Source organism: Sminthopsis crassicaudata, chromosome 2 (genome assembly GCF_048593235.1).
Source record: "Sminthopsis crassicaudata isolate SCR6 chromosome 2, ASM4859323v1, whole genome shotgun sequence".
NCBI lineage: Eukaryota > Metazoa > Chordata > Mammalia > Dasyuromorphia > Dasyuridae > Sminthopsis > Sminthopsis crassicaudata.
The window spans coordinates 333983976-334004582 of NC_133618.1; the positions used below are offsets into that span (position 1 = coordinate 333983976).

General features: G+C 36.8%; 1 protein-coding gene across 13 annotated transcripts in view; it reads left to right on the plus strand.

Moving 5' to 3' along the window:
- GPHN (gephyrin) overlaps positions 1–20607 on the plus strand; it is a 762070-nt gene that overhangs the window by 341308 nt on the left and 400155 nt on the right. For 5 of the 13 annotated variants that reach the window (XM_074290409.1, XM_074290412.1, XM_074290421.1 and 2 more), the window contains exon 5: positions 15985–16023. The exons of the other annotated variants lie outside the window; for them this stretch is intronic. In XM_074290409.1, coding sequence (XP_074146510.1) covers positions 15985–16023 — 39 coding nt within the window. The remainder of the gene's footprint in view (positions 1–15984; positions 16024–20607) is intronic. 13 annotated transcript variants of the gene reach the window in all.

Below are 20607 nucleotides of genomic sequence, written 5' to 3' on the forward strand. Positions count from 1 at the left end.
CATAGAAAGGTGGAGCAGACATCTAGGTTTTATCTGTCCACAAGCAGGCAAGTGTGCCCTGAGGCAAAGGAAAAAAATATGCAGTTTTAAAATCCTCTGTCCTACCTCAAGAGTGTGGAAAAGCTTAATTTTTTAAGATTGCTATAGTAAAAAGCTGTGACGGAAGGCTGTGTTCTAATGCAGGATGACCAAATCAGGAAAACTGAGTCCTGTTTTAAATGTATGGAGCAAGCTAGTTCTCTGAGAGGGCTGAAAGCCTCGGCTCCTTTAAGAACTCTGGGAGGGGTGTGGCTTGCTCCTCTAGCTCACCAGCAAAGTACCATTTTAAATCCCCAATTCCCCACTGGACAGTTAAATGGCAGGTTGCCAAGTCACATGGGAGAGGTTCGAGAAGAGAGAGGATGGGGGAAGAGAGAGATGTTATCTTACCCAGTGTTTCCCATATGGCGGTGGTGAGGGCTCACACCGAAACTTCGGGGTCAGGAAGCAGCCAGGCAGAGGCATCTCTCCAAATTCACCCCGATCCAGTGACCTTTCTCCTTGTGGCTACAGCCTGACCACTACAGTAGAGTGGGAGAGGGGCTCAAACACAGATTTCTCCCCCAGAACAAATCAAAGAGATTGCTGACCTGGGACCCCTAGAGGAATGGGGTCCTCAGAACGGCCACGTGGTGGGGGGAGGGGTGAAAAAGAGACCCTTTCTCCTGTTTGTCTTGGAGTTCAGAGCTGGTTTTTCTGGTGAGAGAAAAGGGATTAGAAATGCCTTGGAAAAGAAGGTCTTTTGTCTCTGGAAGCATTTTTTGTCCACAGTTCTCCGGGTTCCTTGGTCCTGCTATCCCTAAAAATAGAGTATGACAAAAAGAGGATCTTTTTCCTGAAATGCAAGTAGTCTCAATGGGAGAATTTTGCTTGCAGCCCAGACCTGGTCTGGATGCCCACTATGTTTTAGAGATAGAGTGAGACGAGGGTAGGAACACAGATATTTTCCCAGAAGCTGCGTGAACAGCTGAGAACCCAGATTGGTTCTGAGAGACCTGAAAAGGTTAAGATTAGTTTTGTGGGTACCAATTTTCGGGGTCCCCGTACAGGCCACTACATGATGAGAGTTAGGAAAGGGGGAACCCCTTTTGGGTAGGCGCAAGGATAGTCCAGTGACGGCGCAGATCCCCCTGTAAAGGAATTTACAGGCCCCAACCTAGATTGATAAAAAAGGCTTATTTGGGGTTTGGAAGTAAAGGTAAAGTTAGAAAGACGCCAGGGCCAGAGGTGGTCGCCGGCAGACTGGAACCCTTACATGGCTAGAAGGATATCATGTTGGGGGGGGGTGTCCTGCAAAGAGTGGCCTTGAAGGGGTTCCCTTTTTATAATCTTGAAGGCAAGTGGAGTCCCAGGTTCCTGGTGGGTTGTCAGCCAAGGTCAGCATTGAGTAGAATTCAATGGGTTTTCAGATAAGGAAGAAACTGGGGAGGGGGGGTTGGGAAAATCCAAGTTAGCTCAGATCCAGTGGGGGCTGGGAAAAGCCCAGATATCAGTAGAATTCAAAAGGGTGCTTTTTGACCAAGATTTGTGAATCAAAAGATCCTAGCTTAAAGGGACCTCAACCCCCATCATTAGCATGTAGCACAGTATCTTATACATAGGTTTTTAACAGATAGTTGTAGATTCAAAGGGGAGTTTTTTGTTTGTTTTTGGTTTCTTTAACATAAGATGTGGCATTGAGGCACCATAGTTGCAAATGAAGCATATATCTATAAAACCTTTATATAACAACTTAAGAAAATGATCTTTGAGGTATCTTCAAATTCTGGAATTCAGTGATTCTTTATGATACAATAAGTGTCACAAAAGGTTTTTTTTGTTTTTTGAAAAATAAGTATGATGAATATAAAAATTTACAGTGGAAGTTTAAAGAAAGAGAAAGAGAAATTTTAACTGTATCTTGAAGGATAATGGTAAGTAGGAAGTTGGCAGATAGTATAATATGCTGGGCATGAGAACTCTCCTAACAAAGAAACCAGTGTCACTAGAAAAGAAGATTCAATATAGGAAATAGTATAATAGTAGTTATAGAATATAGGTACTGCCTTAGGACTCAGGAAGAATAGAGAAGTATAGTATTATTATATAGTAGTAGTCCCTCCTTTAGCAAACCATATTTATGGTAGTAAGAAATCATGAGTGCCTTTTCAGGTCAGGAGTTTGTAGGTCCAGATATAATAAAAGATTGGGGGGAAGCAGGAAAAGGGAACAAAGTGTCACATAATAATCAATTTCTTAGCTACTTAGCCAGGTTCTTCTCTGATCAACATTAGTTTAACTGTACTATAATGCAATTTCATATCATTACTGAATGACAAATTATTCCATTGGAAAGGACTTCAGCAGTCATTTAACCCAACCATAACATATTCAATAAGTGGTCATCTAGCTTATGCCAGAAGAGTTCTAATGAAGGAGAATTTTCTTCTTCCTGAGGGCACCCATTCGTACTTAAAAAAAAATAAATAACCAAATATTAGAAAGTTTTTCCAGATATCCAGATTAAATTTGCCTCTTGGCAATTTCCATTGCTTCTGGTTTTAACCTACAGACCTGAAAACAACAATATCAATCTTTCTCCCATGTGTTAGTTCTTCAGCTATTTGAACACAACTATTATGTCTTCCTTGAGATTATTCATTTCCAGATTAAAATTTTTACTTCTTTCAACTGATCCTCATATTGATGAGATGTAAGAATTGCACTTAACATCAAGGGGATCTCCTTGGCCAGTGACAGGCTTTGTGAAATAATTTGCAAACCCCAATGAATACAGGGATGAGATTTGTGGCAAAAAATGGGATTTATTTGCACTAAGAAGAAAGCTTGCTAGGAAGACAGCCTTTTTAGTTGGCAAGGTCCTATTAGGACTTCTAGAAAGATTCAGGGTTCAGTCACTTTTTATTTAGTCTTATGAGACTTTTTCAGGGTTTTCCCAGGTCCTTAGCTGGAAGCAACTGCTCCCAGAGACTTATATAGATGGTGGTGATAATACCTTTGGCCAAGATCTCCAATTGAATGAGACCACTTAACTTGGAAAGGGTGTTGTCTGGGGAAAGTGTTTGAGGCTCAAGAATACCTTCCTCCCCCCCACAGATTAAAGGGGACACAGTTCCAGGGCCTCCATCAACATTAAAGGGGACACAATTTACATCATTTTTCCCCCTCAAGCAGTCCCTCCCAAATTCATTTGAAGTAATGGGACAAAGGTCTCATCTTCAGTAGCTGCTTCAAACTGGCAAGGGGTGTAGAGCTGGCCCTACCCAATGGAATCCAGACTGAAGAGGGGAAATGAGTGAGTTGTAGGTGGAAGCAGCAGTGTTGAATATCAGAATCAGGTCTCAGGTGATTTCATGTTAATCAAGTGGTTGGAATTTCATGACTCAGAGTCAGCTGGGCATTGGGCTGTAGTGGTAGAGCGAAGGGGAACTTGACCAAGCCCTAAACTCCTACCATAAGGCAGAGCATTGGGGGGGGCAGCTTGTCCCCTATAGGCAGTCTCTCCTCCAGTGCCCCTCAGAGCAAGGACTGGGGAGTTTCCTCAGACAGTTTCCATGACATCTAAGGCACAAACTTCTATGGTTGCTGGAAATGTCAGCAGCCAAGAGTAGGGACTATAAGCCAAATCTTGCTTTAATTCTGCAGTCTCTCTCTCCCCGGCTGCAGTCTGATCCCTATCATTAAAGACTCCATTAAACATTAAAGTTGTTTCTAGCAGCTGAGGGGGAGAAATTTGAGGGCCCAAAACTGGCTTCTGCAGCTTTTCCCATATATCTGGGGCAGATTGTTTAATATTAACATCTTCCCAGGAAAGATCAAGGAGAGCATTGGCCTTGTACCCCTCGAAAAGCTGTGTGGGGTCCTCAGAGTAATGGCCAGGTTTTTCCTTAGTCTGGGAGAGACTTGACATTGAAAGAAACACCTCTGCTCCAAGTATCTCTCTCTGAGAGTCTGCTGCTTTTTCCAGGGGGCAGAGGAGAAGAAAAAAGACTGGGAGTCTCAGGATCTAGTTCAGGTGAGGGAGATAGAATTAAAGAGATATTGCAGGACATTAAGGTCCTGTTCTGGAAGGGATTTTGGAGCCTCCTGATAGGGACTGCATAGGGATGCAAAGAAGGGATCCTGTGTCCCTAGAGGAGCAGGAAGGAAGGATTTTGATTTCCTTCTAGCAAATTTAAGCAGCATCCTGCAGTGCTGTTTTAATTTAAGCTTTTAGTTTTGAGATCCTTTAAGCTGAATTTGTCTCTTTTTTAAGAGACTTTCTAAGGAAGAGTCCTTAGTAATCGAGGCTGATTGTCCCATTTTGCCACAAGCCCCAGATTTCCTTGATTTTATAAGCAAAGCACCTCATCCTTTTCTAGGCATCCCTAGAGATGGAGAGATGACAAAAAGATCCATGATTAAGGGGATTTTGTCAGACCGCAGGATTCCCATTTCAGGTGTCCCTGAGGGAATTCCAATGACCCAAATCTTTCCCGGAAATTTTGGGTGTCCTAGCTATAGAATAGACAAGAAAAGGCTTTACTTCGGCCAGATTCTTGGGGATCCCCGTACTGGGCCACCACATGATGAGGTACAAGTATGGAGAGTAAGAGATCCCCTAACAGCAATAGGATCCTCTTGGCCAGTGGCACACTTTGAGAAAAAATTTGCAAACCCCATACAGGCACGAGGTTTGTGGCAAAGAATGGAATTTATTTGTACTAAGAAGAAAGCTTGCCTTCTTAGTGGGCAAGATTCTGTTAGGACTTCTGCAAAAATGGGTTACGCTGAGAAGAAAATATCTTCAGTAGTGGGCAAGATCCTATTAGGACTTCCGCAAAGATTCAGGGTTCGGAGTCACTTTTTATTTAACTTTGTGAGGCTTTTTCAGGGTTTTTCCAGGCCCCCAGCTGGGAGCAACTGCTTAACTTGAAAAGAGTGTTGTCTGGGAAAGGTGTTTGAGGCTCAGGAATATCCTCCCCCCACAGATTAAAAGGGACACAGTTTCAAGGGGCAACTCTAAAGGTTATAGTGAACATAATTTACATCACTATGACATGGACTAAGAGTTAGTTCTTCACTAACCTAGTTGCCGCTTTATGGAAACTTTCTGATTTATTCATGTCCTGATTTAAGCCAGAACTGAGAATAATATTCTAGATTTAATCTGATCAGGGCAGAGGACAGAAAACTTATTATCTCTTCATTCCTAGAAATGTAATACCTTAAATTCAGCTCTAAAAGGGATGAAGATTAGCTTGTTTGGCTTCCACATCATGTGCTTACTGATATATAGTTCATTAAAATCTCAAGAGAGATCTTTTTCAGTAAATTGCTGTCAACTCATGCCTCTCCCATCCTGTAATTGCAAAGTTGACTTTTTTGCTAATATTTTACATTTATCCCCCTTTAATTTCATCTTCTTAAATTCAGATCACCCTCTCAATCTCTTTGTATCCTTACTGTTTAACCAGCATGATGACTATATTTCCCCAACTTTGTAGCATCTGCAAATTCATTAAGTATGTCATCAAAGCCTTTCTCCAAATAATTGATAAAGATGTTAATATGTTAAATAGCACAGAACCAAGCACATATCCCTACATACTCTCCTAGAAGTTTCCTAATGAGCTGATATTGGAATCATTGATGATTTTATTTGAGTCTATATTTTGATTATATTTTGACTCAACCCATTTCAAATCTAACTCAACACACACACACACACACACATATATATATATATATATATGTATATATATATATGTATATATATATATATATTATAATATATTATATATTCCACACCAGTGGTATCAAATTCAAATAAAAACAGATCCCTACTAGCACATAGACTTAGTAAATTAAAAAAATTAACATTTGAAGATGGCGGCATGGAGGCAGACAGCTGCTTGAGCTCCTCGTTTTCTCTCAGAACTTACTTCATGACAAGCCTCTGACTTAATGCTTGACCCAGAAAGAAATCCACAAATTATCACCAAGAGAAGACATCCTTGAGAGTCGCCAGAAAAGGTCTGTGTTTGTTCGGGGGAGGGTCAATCAGACTGGGCGCAGACTGAGGGCAGACAGCCAGAGCAAGACAGGCAGCTCACACAGCTCAGACCGGAGGGGGAGGGGTGTGATCTCTGCAGTTTCTGCGAAAGGGCTTTTGCCCCAGTGTGGATGCTCCATCTTGGCAGCAAGCCAGGAGCAGCAGAGAGGGTGTAAACACCGGAGGTGAAGATTAAAACCCCAGAAAGCCAGTGTCTCTTAGAGCCCGGCCACCCCCAACCCCCACCTGGACTGACTCGGTGCGTTCTCAGAGCCTCAGAGCGCAGACTCAGTACAGTCATTGCTGTTCTGTTAGTGGCTCTCTGCTGCCCTACCCCCAGTCTGTAGAGGAAGCCCATTAATACCATCCAGCCCCATCCCCCGCAAAACAGACCAATTGTTTCTCTTGTCAGTTTGTTTTCTTTGATTCCTACTCTGACAAAATGAACAAAAAATTCAAAAGGGCTCTAACCATTGACAGCTTCTGTGTGGAGAGGGAGCAGACTTCAAATGCTGAGGAGACTAGCAACAGAATGTCCCCAGATGTATCCCCTGGGAGGGATATAAGCTGCTCCTCAATACAAAAGAACCTCATAGAGGAAATCAAAAAGGCTCTCACAAGAGAGCTGGAAGAGAAATGGGAAAAGGAAAGGGAAGCTTGGCAAGAGAGCCTGGAGAAGTCATCCCATGCATTCAAAGACAGAATGGATAAAGAAGTCAAATCATTGAGAAACAAGATTAGTGTGCTGGAAAAGGTAAACAACTCCAAGGAAAACAGGATTAGTGAGCTGGAAAAGGTAAACAACTCCAAGGAAAACAGGATTAGAGAGCTGGAAAAAGAAATCAGCTCTCTAAAAAATAAAATGGATAAAATGGAAAAAAATTCCATAGAAGATAAAAACTCAATTGGACAATTACAAAGAGATATAAAAAAAGTGAGTGAAGAAAATACATCATTGAAAATTAGACTGGAACAAGTAGAAATGAATGACTCAAGGAGAAACCAAGAGGGAGTCAAGCAAAACCAGAGAAATGAAACAATTGAAAAGACTGTCAAGTACCTTACCAGAAAGACAACAGACCTGGAAAACAGATCCAGGAGAGACAATTTGAGAATAATCGGACTCCCTGAAAAATGGGAGGAAAGAAAGAGCTTGGACACCATTTTCGAGGAAATTATCAAAGAGAACTGCCCAGACGTTTTGGAAACAGAGGGTAAAATAGACATTGAGAAAATTCATCGATCACCTACTGAAAGGGACCCTAAAATCAAAACGCCAAGAAATATAGTGGCCAAGTTCAAGAACCATCAGACAAAGGAAAAGATATTGGAAGCTGCTAGAAAAAAACAATTCAGATATGGAGGATCCACAATAAGGATAACACAGGATCTAGCAGCGTCCACATTAAAAGAACGCAGGGCCTGGAACATGATATTCCGAAAGGCTAAGGAACTTGGTATGCAGCCAAGAATAACTTACCCAGCAAGAATGAGCATCGTTTTCCAGGGAAGAAGATGGACATTTAACGAAATAAATGAATTCCATCTATTTTTGATGAAAAAACCAGACCTACATAAGAGGTTTGATCTTCAAATACAGAACTCAAGAGACTTCTAAAAAAGGTAAAAAGAAATCTTGAGAACTATACTTCTGTCAAAAAAATATATAAAGAACATATGTACAATTTGTCTTAGAAACTAGAGGTGGAAAGGAGATTATATCATAAAAAAGTATAAAGTGGTGGTACTACATCTCATGAAGAGGCAAAGGTAACCTATTATATCTGAGAGAAAGAAAGGAGGGAGATGAACATAGCGTGTATCAATAGACATATTCGATTTATGGTGAAACTTCTTCCACTTCATTGAAAAGTGAAAGGGAAGGAGTAAGCTAAGGGGAAGGGAATACAGTAATTTCGAGGAAAAGGGGTAAAATAAGGGGAAGATCTTTAAGGTGGGAGAGGGATCCTAAAAAGGGAGGGCTGTGAAAAGCAAGTGGTGTTTACCAGTTTAATACTGGATAGGAGGGTAAAAGGGAAGGAAAGGGGAAAAGCATAAGCAGGGGTTAATAGGATGGCAAGCAAAATAGAATTAGTCCTTCTAACCATAAATGTGAATGGGGCAAACTGCCTCATAAAGAGGAAGCAGTTAGCAGACTGGATTAAAAGTCAGAATCCTACTATATGTTGTTTACAGGAAACACACCTGAAACAGGATGAGACATTCAAACTCAAAGTAAAAGGGTGGAGCAGAATCTATTATGCTTCAGGCAAAACCAAAAAAGCAGGAGTAGCCACCCTCATCTCAGATCAAGCAAAAACAAAAATTGATCTAATTAAAAGAGATAAGGAAGGGCATTATATCCTGCTAAAGGGAAGCATCAATAGTGAAGCAGTATCAATATTAAACATGTATGCACCAAGTGGTGCAGCATCTAAATTCTTAAAAGAGAAATTAAGAGAGCTGCAAGAGGAAATAGATAGCAAAACTATAATAGCGGGAGATCTCAACCTTGCACTATCAGAATTAGATAAATCAAACCACAAAATAAATAAGAAAGAAGTCAAAGAGGTAAATAGAATACTAGAAAAGTTTGATATGATAGATCTTTGGCGAAAGCTAAATGGAGACAGAAAGGAATATACTTTCTTCTCAGCAGTTCATGGAACCTATACAAAAATTGATCATATACTAGGGCATAAAAATCTCAAAATCAAATGCAGTAAGGCAGAAATAGTAAATGCATCCTTTTCAGACCATAATGCAATCAAAATAACATTTAATAAAAAGCCAGGGGAAAATAGACCAAAAAATAATTGGAAACTAAATAATCTTATACTAAAGAATGACTGGGTAAAACAGCAAATCATAGACATAATTAATAACTTCACCCAAGAAAATGACAACAATGAGACATCATACCAAAATGTGTGGGATACAGCCAAAGCAGTAATTAGGGGAAGTTTTATATCTCTACAGGCCTACCTGCATAAAATAGAGAAAGAGAGGGCCAACGAATTGGGTTTACAACTAAAATTGCTAGAAAAGGAACAAATTAAAAACCCCCAGACAAACACAAAACTTGAAATTCAAAAAATAAAAGGTGAGATTAATAAAATTGAAAGTAAAAAAACTATTGAATTAATTAATAAAACTAAGAGTTGGTTTTATGAAAAAACCAACAAAATAGACAAACCCTTAGTAAACCTGATTAAAAAAAGGAAAGAGAAAAAGCAAATTGATAGTCTTGAAAATGAAAAGGGTGAACTCACCACTAATGAAGAGGAAATTAGAACAATAGTTAGGAGCTACTTTGCTCAACTTTATGCCGATAAATTCGATAACTTAAATGAAATGGAAGAATACCTTCAAAAATATAGCTTGCCCAGATTAACAGAGGAAGAAGTAAGTAGTTTAAATAGTCCCATCTCAGAAAAAGAAATAGACCAAGCTATTAACCAACTTCCTAAGAAAAAATCCCCAGGACCAGATGGATTTACAGGTGAATTCTACCAAACATTTAAAGAACAACTAACTCCAATGCTATGTAAACTATTTGAAAAAATAGGGATTGAAGGAGTCCTACCAAATTCCTTCTATGACACAGACATGGTACTGATACCTAAACCAGGTAGATCGAAAACTGAGAAAGAAAACTATAGACCAATTTCCTTAATGAATATTGATGCTAAAATCTTAAATAAGATATTAGCAAATAGACTTCAGAAAATCATCCCCAGGATAATACACTATGACCAAGTGGGATTTATACCAGGAATGCAGGGCTGGTTTAATATTAGGAAAACTATTAGTATAATTGACCATATTAATAATCAAATTAATAAAAACCATATGATCATCTCAATAGATGCAGAAAAGGCATTTGATAAAATCCAACATCCATTCCTACTAAAAACGCTTGAGAGTATAGGAATAAATGGACTATTCCTTAAAATAATAAGGAGCATATATTTAAAACCTTCAGTAAACATCATATGTAATGGTGATAAACTAGAACCTTTCCCTGTAAGATCAGGAGTGAAACAAGGTTGCCCACTATCACCATTACTATTCAATATAGTACTAGAAACTCTAGCCTTGGCAATAAGAGCCGAGAAAGAGATCCAAGGAATTAGAGTAGGAAATGAAGAAATCAAATTGTCACTTTTCGCAGATGACATGATGGTATACTTAGAGAACCCCAAAGACTCTGCTAAAAAGCTATTAGAAATAATTCAGAATTTTAGCAAAGTCGCAGGATACAAAATAAATCCACATAAATCCTCAGCATTTTTATACATTAACAACACAATCCAACAGCAAGAGATACAAAGAGAAATTCCATTCAAAATAACAGTCGATAGTATCAAATATTTGGGAATATATCTACCAAAGGAGAGTCAGGAATTATATGAGCAAAATTATAAAACACTTGCCACAAAAATAAAGTCAGATTTAAATAATTGGAAAGACATTCAATGTTCTTGGATAGGCCGAGCGAATATAATAAAGATGACAATACTCCCCAAACTAATCTATTTATTTAGTGCTATACCAATCAGACTCCCAAGAAACTATTTTAATGACCTAGAAAAAATAACAACAAAATTCATATGGAAGAATAAAAGGTCGAGAATTGCAAGGGAACTAATGAAAAAAAAGTCAGAGGAAGGTGGTCTAAGTGTACCTGATTTAAAGCTATATTATAAAGCAACAGTCACCAAAACCATTTGGTATTCGCTAAGAAATAGACTAGTTGATCAGTGGCATAGGTTAGGTTCACAGGACAAGATAGTGAATAAAAATAGCAATCTAATCTTTGACAAACCCAAAGATCCCAAATTTTGGGATAAGAATTCATTATTTGACAAAAACTGCTGGGAAAACTGGAAATTAGTATGGCAGAAACTAGGCATGGACCCACATTTAACACCACATACTAAGATTAGATCAAAATGGGTCCAAGATTTAGGCATAAAGAACGAAATCATAAATAAATTGGAGGAAAAGGGGATGGTTTACCTCTCAGACTTGTGGAGGAGGAAGGAGTTTGTGTCCAAGGGAGAACTAGAGACCATTATTGATCACAAAATAGAACATTTTGATTACACCAAATTAAAAAGTTTCTGCACAAACAAAACTAATGCAAACAAGATTAGAAGGGAAGTAACAAATTGGGAAAAAATTTTTACAGTTAAAGGTTCTGATAAAGGCCTCATCTCCAAAATATACAGAGAATTGACTTTAATTTATAAGAAATCAAGCCATTCTCCAATTGATAAATGGTCAAAGGATATGAACAGACAATTTTCAGATGATGAAATTAAAACTATTTCCACTCATATGAAAGAGTGTTCCAAATCACTATTGATCAGAGAAATGCAAATTAAGACAACTCTGAGGTATCATTACACACCTGTCAGATTGGCTAAGATGACAGGAACAAATAATGATGAATGTTGGAGGGGCTGTGGGAAAACTGGGACACTGATGCATTGTTGGTGGAGTTGTGAAAGAATCCAACCATTCTGGAGAGCAATCTGGAATTATGCCCAAAAAGTTATCAAAATGTGCATACCCTTTGACCCAGCCATACTACTACTGGGCTTATACCCCAAGGAACTACTAGAGAAGGGAAAGGGTCCTGTATGTGCCAAAATGTTTGTGGCAGCCCTTTTCATAGTGGCTAGAAGCTGGAAGATGAATGGATGTCCATCAATTGGAGAATGGTTGGGTAAACTATGGTATATGAATGTTATGGAATATTATTGTTCTATAAGAAATGACCAACAGGAGAAATACAGAGAGGCTTGGAGAGACTTACATCAACTGATGCTGAGTGAAACGAGCAGAACCAGAAGATCATTATACACTTCAACAATGATATTGTACGAGGATGTATGCTGATGGAAGTGGATTTCTTCAACATAGAGAAGAGCTAATCCAATTCCAATTGATTAATGATGGACAGAACCAGCTACATCCAGAAAAGGAACACTGGGAAATGAATGTAAACTGTTATTTTTACCTTCTGAATCCAATTCTTCCTGTGCAACAAAAAAATTCGGTTCTACACACATATATTGTATCTAAATTATACTGTAATATATTTAACATATATAAGACTGCTTGCCATCTGGGGGAGGGGGTTGGGGGAGGAAGGGAAAAAATCTGAATAGAAGTAAGTGTAAGGGATAATGTTGTAAAAAATTACCCATGCATATGTACTATCAAAAAATGTTATAATTATAAAATAAAATAAAAAAATTAAAAAAAAAAAAAAAAAAAAAAATTAACATTTATATACATGTTTAAGCTATTTTTATTTATTTTGTTAAACATTTCCCAGTTATAGTTTAATTTAGTTTGGGCCAAAAATCTGATAACTCTGTTCTGTATCCCCTCCATGTTTTCTTTAAGAATAACATGAAATATTTTATCAAATGCTTCAATAATTTAGACAAACTATATCTATCATAATTCCACTGATCTATGAGTTGAGTGAAAAAAAGATTAATTTAGTATGACCTGGGGTTTTTTTTTTTTTGGTTATTTGGTTTTTGTTATATTTTAAGGACTCCTACTGGCTTTGTAATAACCTCTTCCTTTTCTATTTAATCATCCTTAATCATACATTCAGGAATTTTTACTCAAGTTCACTGGCCTACTTTATTTAAAAAAAAAAAAATCAAGACTTTACCTTTCCTCAATTCTCTAATACCTTTCCCCATTATCTATCATCTTTAAGATATCTCTGATATAATGGCTTATCAATCACATCCACTGTTTCTTTAAATGCTCAAAATCTCCTATAAAGCAGAGCTATTTTTCTTTGTAATAGCAAGAACACCTTGAAATTCCCTTTAACCTTGGACATTAATATCCAAACCTATCCTTTCCTCTGCTAGGACTGTTAAGCGAAGTCTTTTGTACACAAAAGGCTCTTAATTAGTGTTTGATTGATGTCCAATTGACTTGAATTAAGATCAAGTAGTATTCTTTTACTCTTTCCTTTTTTATTTTAAATATCAACTCCCTGTTAAATATTTTTTATTCTTTTATGTCCAAGACCAAGATCAGTCTCCCAGGAAAAAGAAACAACACAAGAATGAGAAGCTCTTCCTTCCCTCTATGGTCAGTTATTATTGTCTAATCCACTGGTAGCAATGGTCTTATAATTTAATTAAGCTTCTTTTTTTAGACCTACTATAGGTCTAAAAAATATATCCCTTTTTTTGCTGCCTGATATTCCTCCTCAGCCTTTATAATTTTGACACTTTTACAGATCTGTGCTTTTACATAGTGCTGATATTCATTGCCTATTACCTTCCCTTGCTTTTAAATTACATATATAACTTGGTTGTTTTTTTTGTTTGTTTGTTTGTTTTTTGTTGTTGTTGTTTTTTTTTTTAACTTAAATTAGTGAGTTCCCTGTGCATTTGCATTAGTCTGTTCAAATACTTATTTTCTTCAGCATTGTTATTCTTGTGTCTTTGAAATTTCATTCTCTAGAATTTTTCATTCTTCTTGCCAGGTTTCTACTACATGTCCATAGTTTTCTCCTTAATCTTCTTCTTAACCCTTTGAAATATGTTATTCTCAAATAGAGGTTTTATGAAAAACTGTCCTCTCCTCTATCACAAACTCTAGGAAGGAAATGGCATTCTCTACCCAACCGCCTTATTCCCATCATTTTCACTCTAGCAACAAAGTTAAGAGTTATTCTTAGGCATTCTACATTTGACCTACAGAGTTTCACCTGTTACCTAGAGTTATCTAGAGATAACTAAAGTCTCCTATCACTACTCTTGGGTATTTATGCAAATCTTGTGATATCTTTTTTGAGTACCTCTTCTATTTCTTCTTTCTGTCAAGGTAGTCAAAAATCTTAATGGCAAAGTCATTTTTCTTCCTGCCTCCACTGATCTTCACTCAAAAGCTCTCCACCATTTTTCTCCCCCTTTGGTTCCTAAATTTCCTCAAATGAATATACCTTGCTATTATAAAATGCTGCCCAATTCCTTTTCCCTTCTTTACCTGTCCTATTTCTTTTGACTAAGGTATTATTTTCCATAATAATCTTAACCATACCAATACATCCTCTTTAGTTCACGAAAGCAGTTTAAATCTTGCAACTTTTGAGAAGAAGGCAAATACCAGTGCCTGAAGATGAATAAATCAAGGTGTTCCAACAATAGTCAAACTAAGATTCTTCCTTCATTATAGCTACTCTGTGTTGATTTTAGGTTAACATATAAATGTAGACTGTTTTATGCATGTTGTAATGAAGCTTTCTGATCAGTACTAGAGGACATCCAAGAGAGATTCATTCAAATCACGATGATTCCTCCCCTTTAGGGGAATAAGTTATGATAAGATTCTGTTGTATTAGGAAATTTGTATAATCAAAGTCTGCCATAAAGCATATCCAGTAATACCCATTTATTTATTTTCTCCCCGCTTTCTTTTTTTCCCCCTAGATCCCAACCCTAATTGCTTAGTCTCCTTTAAGATAGATCTTTTTGGAGTAGGTAGATGAACCCCTTAGTGCCAAATGAGATTCAGAGGGTATACAAGCACTGCTTTTACATAATATCTTGAGATAAGTCTTAATATAAATCATTCTACATTCTCATGGGCATCATTGGCAATCATAATGGTAACAAATTATATAGCACCAAACTAATCCTTGTCTATCTGGGGGCTTAAACTAATCTTTTTTCCCCCTTCTGAAAACGTTGGGGTTTATCTCTCTGCATTATGTATTTTTAAAAATTGTTGTCATTAGTTTCACATCATATCTTTTTTCTTCCCCCTCTACCACAACTCAGTACACCCAGCAAGCCATCCCTTCTAACAAAAATTAAGAGAGAAAGAAAAAAGAGCAGTTCAGCAAAACCAGTCAGCACATCTACCATATTTGACAGTTTATTTAGACATAGTCTTTTAGCTCTGCAATTAAGAGAGAATGGCACATTATCTCAACTCTGATTTGGGGCCAAATTTGGTCATTATAATTACTCTGTCCTGTTTCTTATTGTTCTTTCTGTTTACATTGTTGTAATTATTGTGAATATTGTTTTCCTCATTCTGCCGACTTCATTCTGTATCAGTTCACCTAAGTCTATTCATGCTTCTCTTCATATTTATCATTTCTTAAAGATTAGTAGAATTACATTGCAATCATCTGTCACAGTTTGTTTAATTATTTCCAAGTTGATGGGCACCTCCTTTGTTTCCAGTTCTTTGCTACCATAAAAAGTACTGAAATGAATATTTTGATGTATATGTGATCTATATCTGTGTGTGACTATCAATGGGATCTTGGGTATGAACACAATAGTTACACATTACTCATCTAAAACAACAAAATTTGAGTTTTCAGAAGAATGTGCTGAGAATTTGAGACAGAAGTATTAGAAGCCTCAGAAGAGAATAAAGGTATTTCTAACATATTATTTGACCCTTCCTTCTATTTATTGCTGCAACTATTGCTGTTATTCTCCTCTACCATCTTCCAAGAAGCAATCAGTACTAGACAGTAGTAAGGTCTGACCTCTTTTCCCTCATAAAAGGTGAAGGGGATCCTAGTGATCTACAACTGGAACTACCATTAGCAGTTCATCCTCCAATCTTTCCATGCTGCAAACAGGGGTGTTCCCCAAGTATCTCCTTGCTGGGAGACTGTTTGCACTGGAGGTAAGTGTGAAAAGGGGAAAGTTGTGGGATGTAGTGGGATGAGGGTTTCCCAAACCTTTCCCAGTTCTCAGAAATAACTTGATTCTGGGGCAGAGAAAGGTTCGGGCTGGTTCTTATTTTCTCTGAACCAGTTACCCCAGCCCAAAATTTGACCTGCTTTTCCTCAAACTGGGAGTCAGAAATCCCTTTTCTTTTCTGTTTTTCTGCTGCAGAAATTCCCAACATTCCCATTTTGTGGGCTCCAGAAAGGGGTAAGCAAAGCCTTCAATCCCAGCCAATCATTTCTAAATTAATAATTTTTTTAGTGTTTTGGTTTTGTTGTTGTTTTTTTGTCATCATTCAAAACAATGCTCAGATCCATTTCCCTCATCTATTTAATTTCCTTGTGGATTGTTATGTACCTATGTTATAGGATTGTTTCTATATCCCTAAACATAAGCTCAGATCCATCTGCTATTTCCATTTGTGTACTGTTCTCTTGTGGGTTCTCATATGCAATTGATTTTTATATATTGGTATTTACTGAATGGAAGAAAACCCAATCAGGTTGTTTTACCTTCAATCTCATCCTTTCCCTGAAAAGTAGTGTGTTTTTTTGTTTGTTTTTTTTTTGCTGACAGCCAGGTACTACCTCACTATCTGCCCATAATCTGAGATCATCTTTTTGCTCTTCTTTCTTTGTGTTTACTGCTTTTGGTTGCTGTATCATCCTGCTGCCCACTCACCTGCAAAATTTTTTGCCTTCTCTCAGTGGTGCTTTGTCCATCTGCTAATGGCCCAATGTTGCCATATCCATTAGCTGCTTCATCTTCCTAGAAACTGCCCAGCTTTGCCTATCTGCAATCCTGTCCACTCTCTGGCATTATTACCTGCCAAATGCTGTGCTTTCTACCTGCCTGCCATGTCCCTCCATTGGAAAATGGGTAATACCAAAACCAAATGCTGACTACCTGTCTTCTCTCCTGTCTATTTCCATTTGGTGAACATCCTTTGAGATAGCCTTTTGACTGGATTAACTTGTCTGTTGTTTCATCTACTGGTTTACTGTATATGACTAATTTCAGTTCATTGAAGACATTATATTCATCTCCTGTGTCTCTAATACTGTTCTTTTGCTACTTGTTGATTAGATTATATTGCCTCCTTATGGTCCATTACATCTGATATCTCATTGGCATTGCTCACTCTGGCCTTTATTGACCTCTTAATATTTTATTTTCAAAAGCATTTTTCTAAGCATGGTAGAAAGAAATAATAGAAAGTTTTTAAAATCTTGCTAATCAGAGCCTAATAGTTTATCTTTTAAATTCAGATTTGTCTTCCTTTTTTTGTCACCTCCTTATCTGGAAATAAAAAGCTACTTCTCCAGTTCTTCATTGCTTTTATATCAATTACCTTTTCATATCATGTACTCTGAACATTTATTTCAGTTTTTATGGAATAATTTTATATTTTCTCCATTTGCTAAATATTTTAAAAAAATAATCCTTTAAAAAAAATCCCTTAAAAGGAGAATTGTTTCTGCTCACTTTTATCCTTTTTAGTGATTCTGGAAGGTGGGGGAGGAAGGAACCCTTCAGAGTATCTTCTCAAATTAGAATAAGTTCAATTCTTAGTAATTCTTTGTAGTACAAATTATAGTAGTTTTTTTTTTTTATTACCCTTTCCCTTTCATAAGATCATTTCTTTCCTCAGCTTCTGCATAGTTTCTTTATTGATATTATCAATACCAAGAATATTTCAATTATCCTTTCTCTTTTACTTTCATTTTAAAATATCTTTTTTTTTTTTTTTGGTGGGAATAGGAAAAAGAGTTGGCATATTTTGCTATTACTTGCAAAATTTTCTAGTACTTACAAAGAATATAAAGAACATATTTCTCTATACTAAGAGTTTGCAATCTTTTTTCCCCTCAAATTTAGATGCAAGTTGAAGTCCAAATATGAGAATCTGTGAAGATATTGTTAGTGAGATCAGCAAGCACAAGCCCGGGAAATAACACCCTATTTTTGGTTGTTTGGAAGCTTATGTTTGGAATTTAGAAAATGACAGGTATAAAATCTAAAATTAGCTTTCTCTACTAAAGATTTAAAGGAGAACAAATATAAAAGAAAAAAAACTGTACTATCTAAGGATATGCAGAAAGTTTCAAGAATAGATACTATAAGTAAGGCCCTTTTTCTTAGTAAAAGATAGAAAACTAGTCATTGTTATTATTTAGTATCTTTTAATTTTTTTCATTTGACTTAATGGAAATAAAATGAATAGTTGAGGAATTAACAATATTCAGTAATTGTAATCTCAATAAAAAGCCAAGGGTGTTTGTAATAAAGAGAGAAGGGAAAAAAAAACACTTTTAGAGACACTACAGAAAATGAAAGAGTAAAATTTTTAAGGACTCAAATTCTAAAATAAAGAGTAGAGAGAATGAAATTAAAATGGCATGAATGTTGAAAAAGTTTGAGGTACAAGAACAGTGATACTGAAGAAGCCAAAAGAGAACAGTAGCCTTGGAAAGGTGACATTGCTTTGAAATGAAAGAATAAGAGCATTTCAAAGAAGGAAGTCTTTAAAGAGAAGAATTCCCATAAAAGACACGGCATAGAGCTTGAGAGTGAATAAGTATTCCAGTGGAACTTGAACTTTATTATAAAGGCAATAGAAATAAATATTTACTATACTATAATATTTTAATATAAATATTTAAGAAAAATTAGTGGAGGTAAAAAAGTCATTAATAAAATGCTTTTAATAGTAATGATCACAGGAAAGATTGTGTTGATGCATGATGATTTGGTCAGAAAAAAAGTCAAATATACATCCTCATAATATATGTACTAATTATGATTTAAAGACTAATCAATAATGGTACAATATTATGAGTAATCATCATCATAAATAGTATAATTGTAATTTCAATCTTATAGTTCAGAGTAGAAGGTAAACTGAAATAATACAGCAGAACAAATCAAGGTATTAGTTCATGGGTGGTTTAGAACAGTGATCTTTAAAAAAAATTTTTTTTGATCATGTACCCTGGTCACAAATTTTTTTCCCTCAGTGAATATCTTGGGGTAGAGTTTTCCAATGGCACCTTAGCAGAAGCAGCTGGTGTACCAAAATGCTTTGAAGGGCTAATTTGGGGAAATTTGGGAAATTAAACAACTGGGGGGGAGGGGAAGGAGAGGGAAATTCATGTAGGAGAATACTGGACTGAAATGGATAAAGGATAGGTGTAACTATGTTTCATATAAGCTCTTCAGTTGGGTATCATGAAGAGAGTGGGATGGGATATGTATTCTGTCCTTTAATTGGTCAATCACATACCCTTTGAAGTTAAGCCACATCCTCAATGAGATGATACTTCCAGCCCTAAGAACAGTTTTGAGCACCTGACAAAAAGGTGACTTCTAGAGTACATAAAAGAGCTTAAGTTTTAGTTACTTCTCCCTGTACATAGACATAGAATAATATACTAAGCTATGGTCATAAATAAATAAAATTATGATAGATAGATAGAGTGAGCCATCATTTACTATAGACTAGGAACTATGTTAAATGCTATCCATACAAAAACACTGACAGCAAAAAAGATGATGGTGATAGTGCCTATTACATAATAAGCTCTGTGCTGAACACTTTACAAATATTACTACATTTGATATAACTCTGTGAAGTCAGTACTATATTATAAGCTTATATTATAAGCTCCATTGTGCAGGTGAGGAAACTGAGATAGAGAGAAATTAAGTGACTTACATAGCTAATAAGTGTCTAAGGCCACATCTGAACCTGGGCCTGTCTTCTTGATTAGTGGCCTAGTGCTGTATTTACTGCCTAATAAAACTAGGAACTTTCCTCTTTGTAAGGTGAGGGTGAGTTGTGCAGGAATGGTGACATGTATCTAAAAGTATCTAAAGTTAGAAGGGCAGGGGAATGGTAAATGTAAAGATAGGACAAAGAATGTTGTACTGTGGTGAAAAAGTCTGAATAGCAGATGAGGCCTGAAAGTTTTATCCAGGTCTCATCAAGTAGGAGATCAGGCTTCAGAAATTCAATCAAATAGTCAGTAAACATTTATTAAGTTCTGTATTAGACATTGTGCTAATCACCAGGCATATAATTTTTTTTAAAAAGAAGCATAATACCTATCCTCAAAAGCTTACAATGCAATGGAGAAAAACAATACATCAAAGGAAGTTGAAAAGGGTGGAGGGAAAGGGGTTGCTGATGTGAAAGTCTAATGGAGAAGTCCAAAATAGTATAACAGAGTAGGAAGAGATAGCTATCCTATAAGTCTTTCTTAAATGATAGTTCGGGAAGAAGCTTTTCACTCTTCATTCAGAGAAGTCCCAGGAGCATAGGATTGATGAGATGTAAGTATAGGGCTGACATAATCTTGTAGAATGATAAAACTACGGTGGGTTTGATGGAGAAGTCCAAATGAATACAGCTAGGGTATGGCTGTATTTAGTATTACTAATTTCCACAAGTTAGAAAAAGTGGCACTTGCTCAATAATTTCTAGGGGTTCTCTATTTCCAGAATCAAATATAAAGTGCCTTGTTTTGGTATTTAAAGCTCTTCCCAACTGGTAGCTTCATACCATTCCAGATTCCTTTATTCCCTACCATGCTCTACAATCTAGCTATCCCAGGATAGGAACTTACTGTTCCTTCCACACAACATCTCATGCCCCATCTCTTTGCTTTTGTATTTCCCCAGCCTTGGCATTCTCTCTTTCCCAACTTCCAATTCCCAGACTCTGTGGTTTCTTTTAAGATTGAGCTCAAGCACCAGCCCCTCCAGAAAGCTTTTCAAGATACTCCTAGCTGC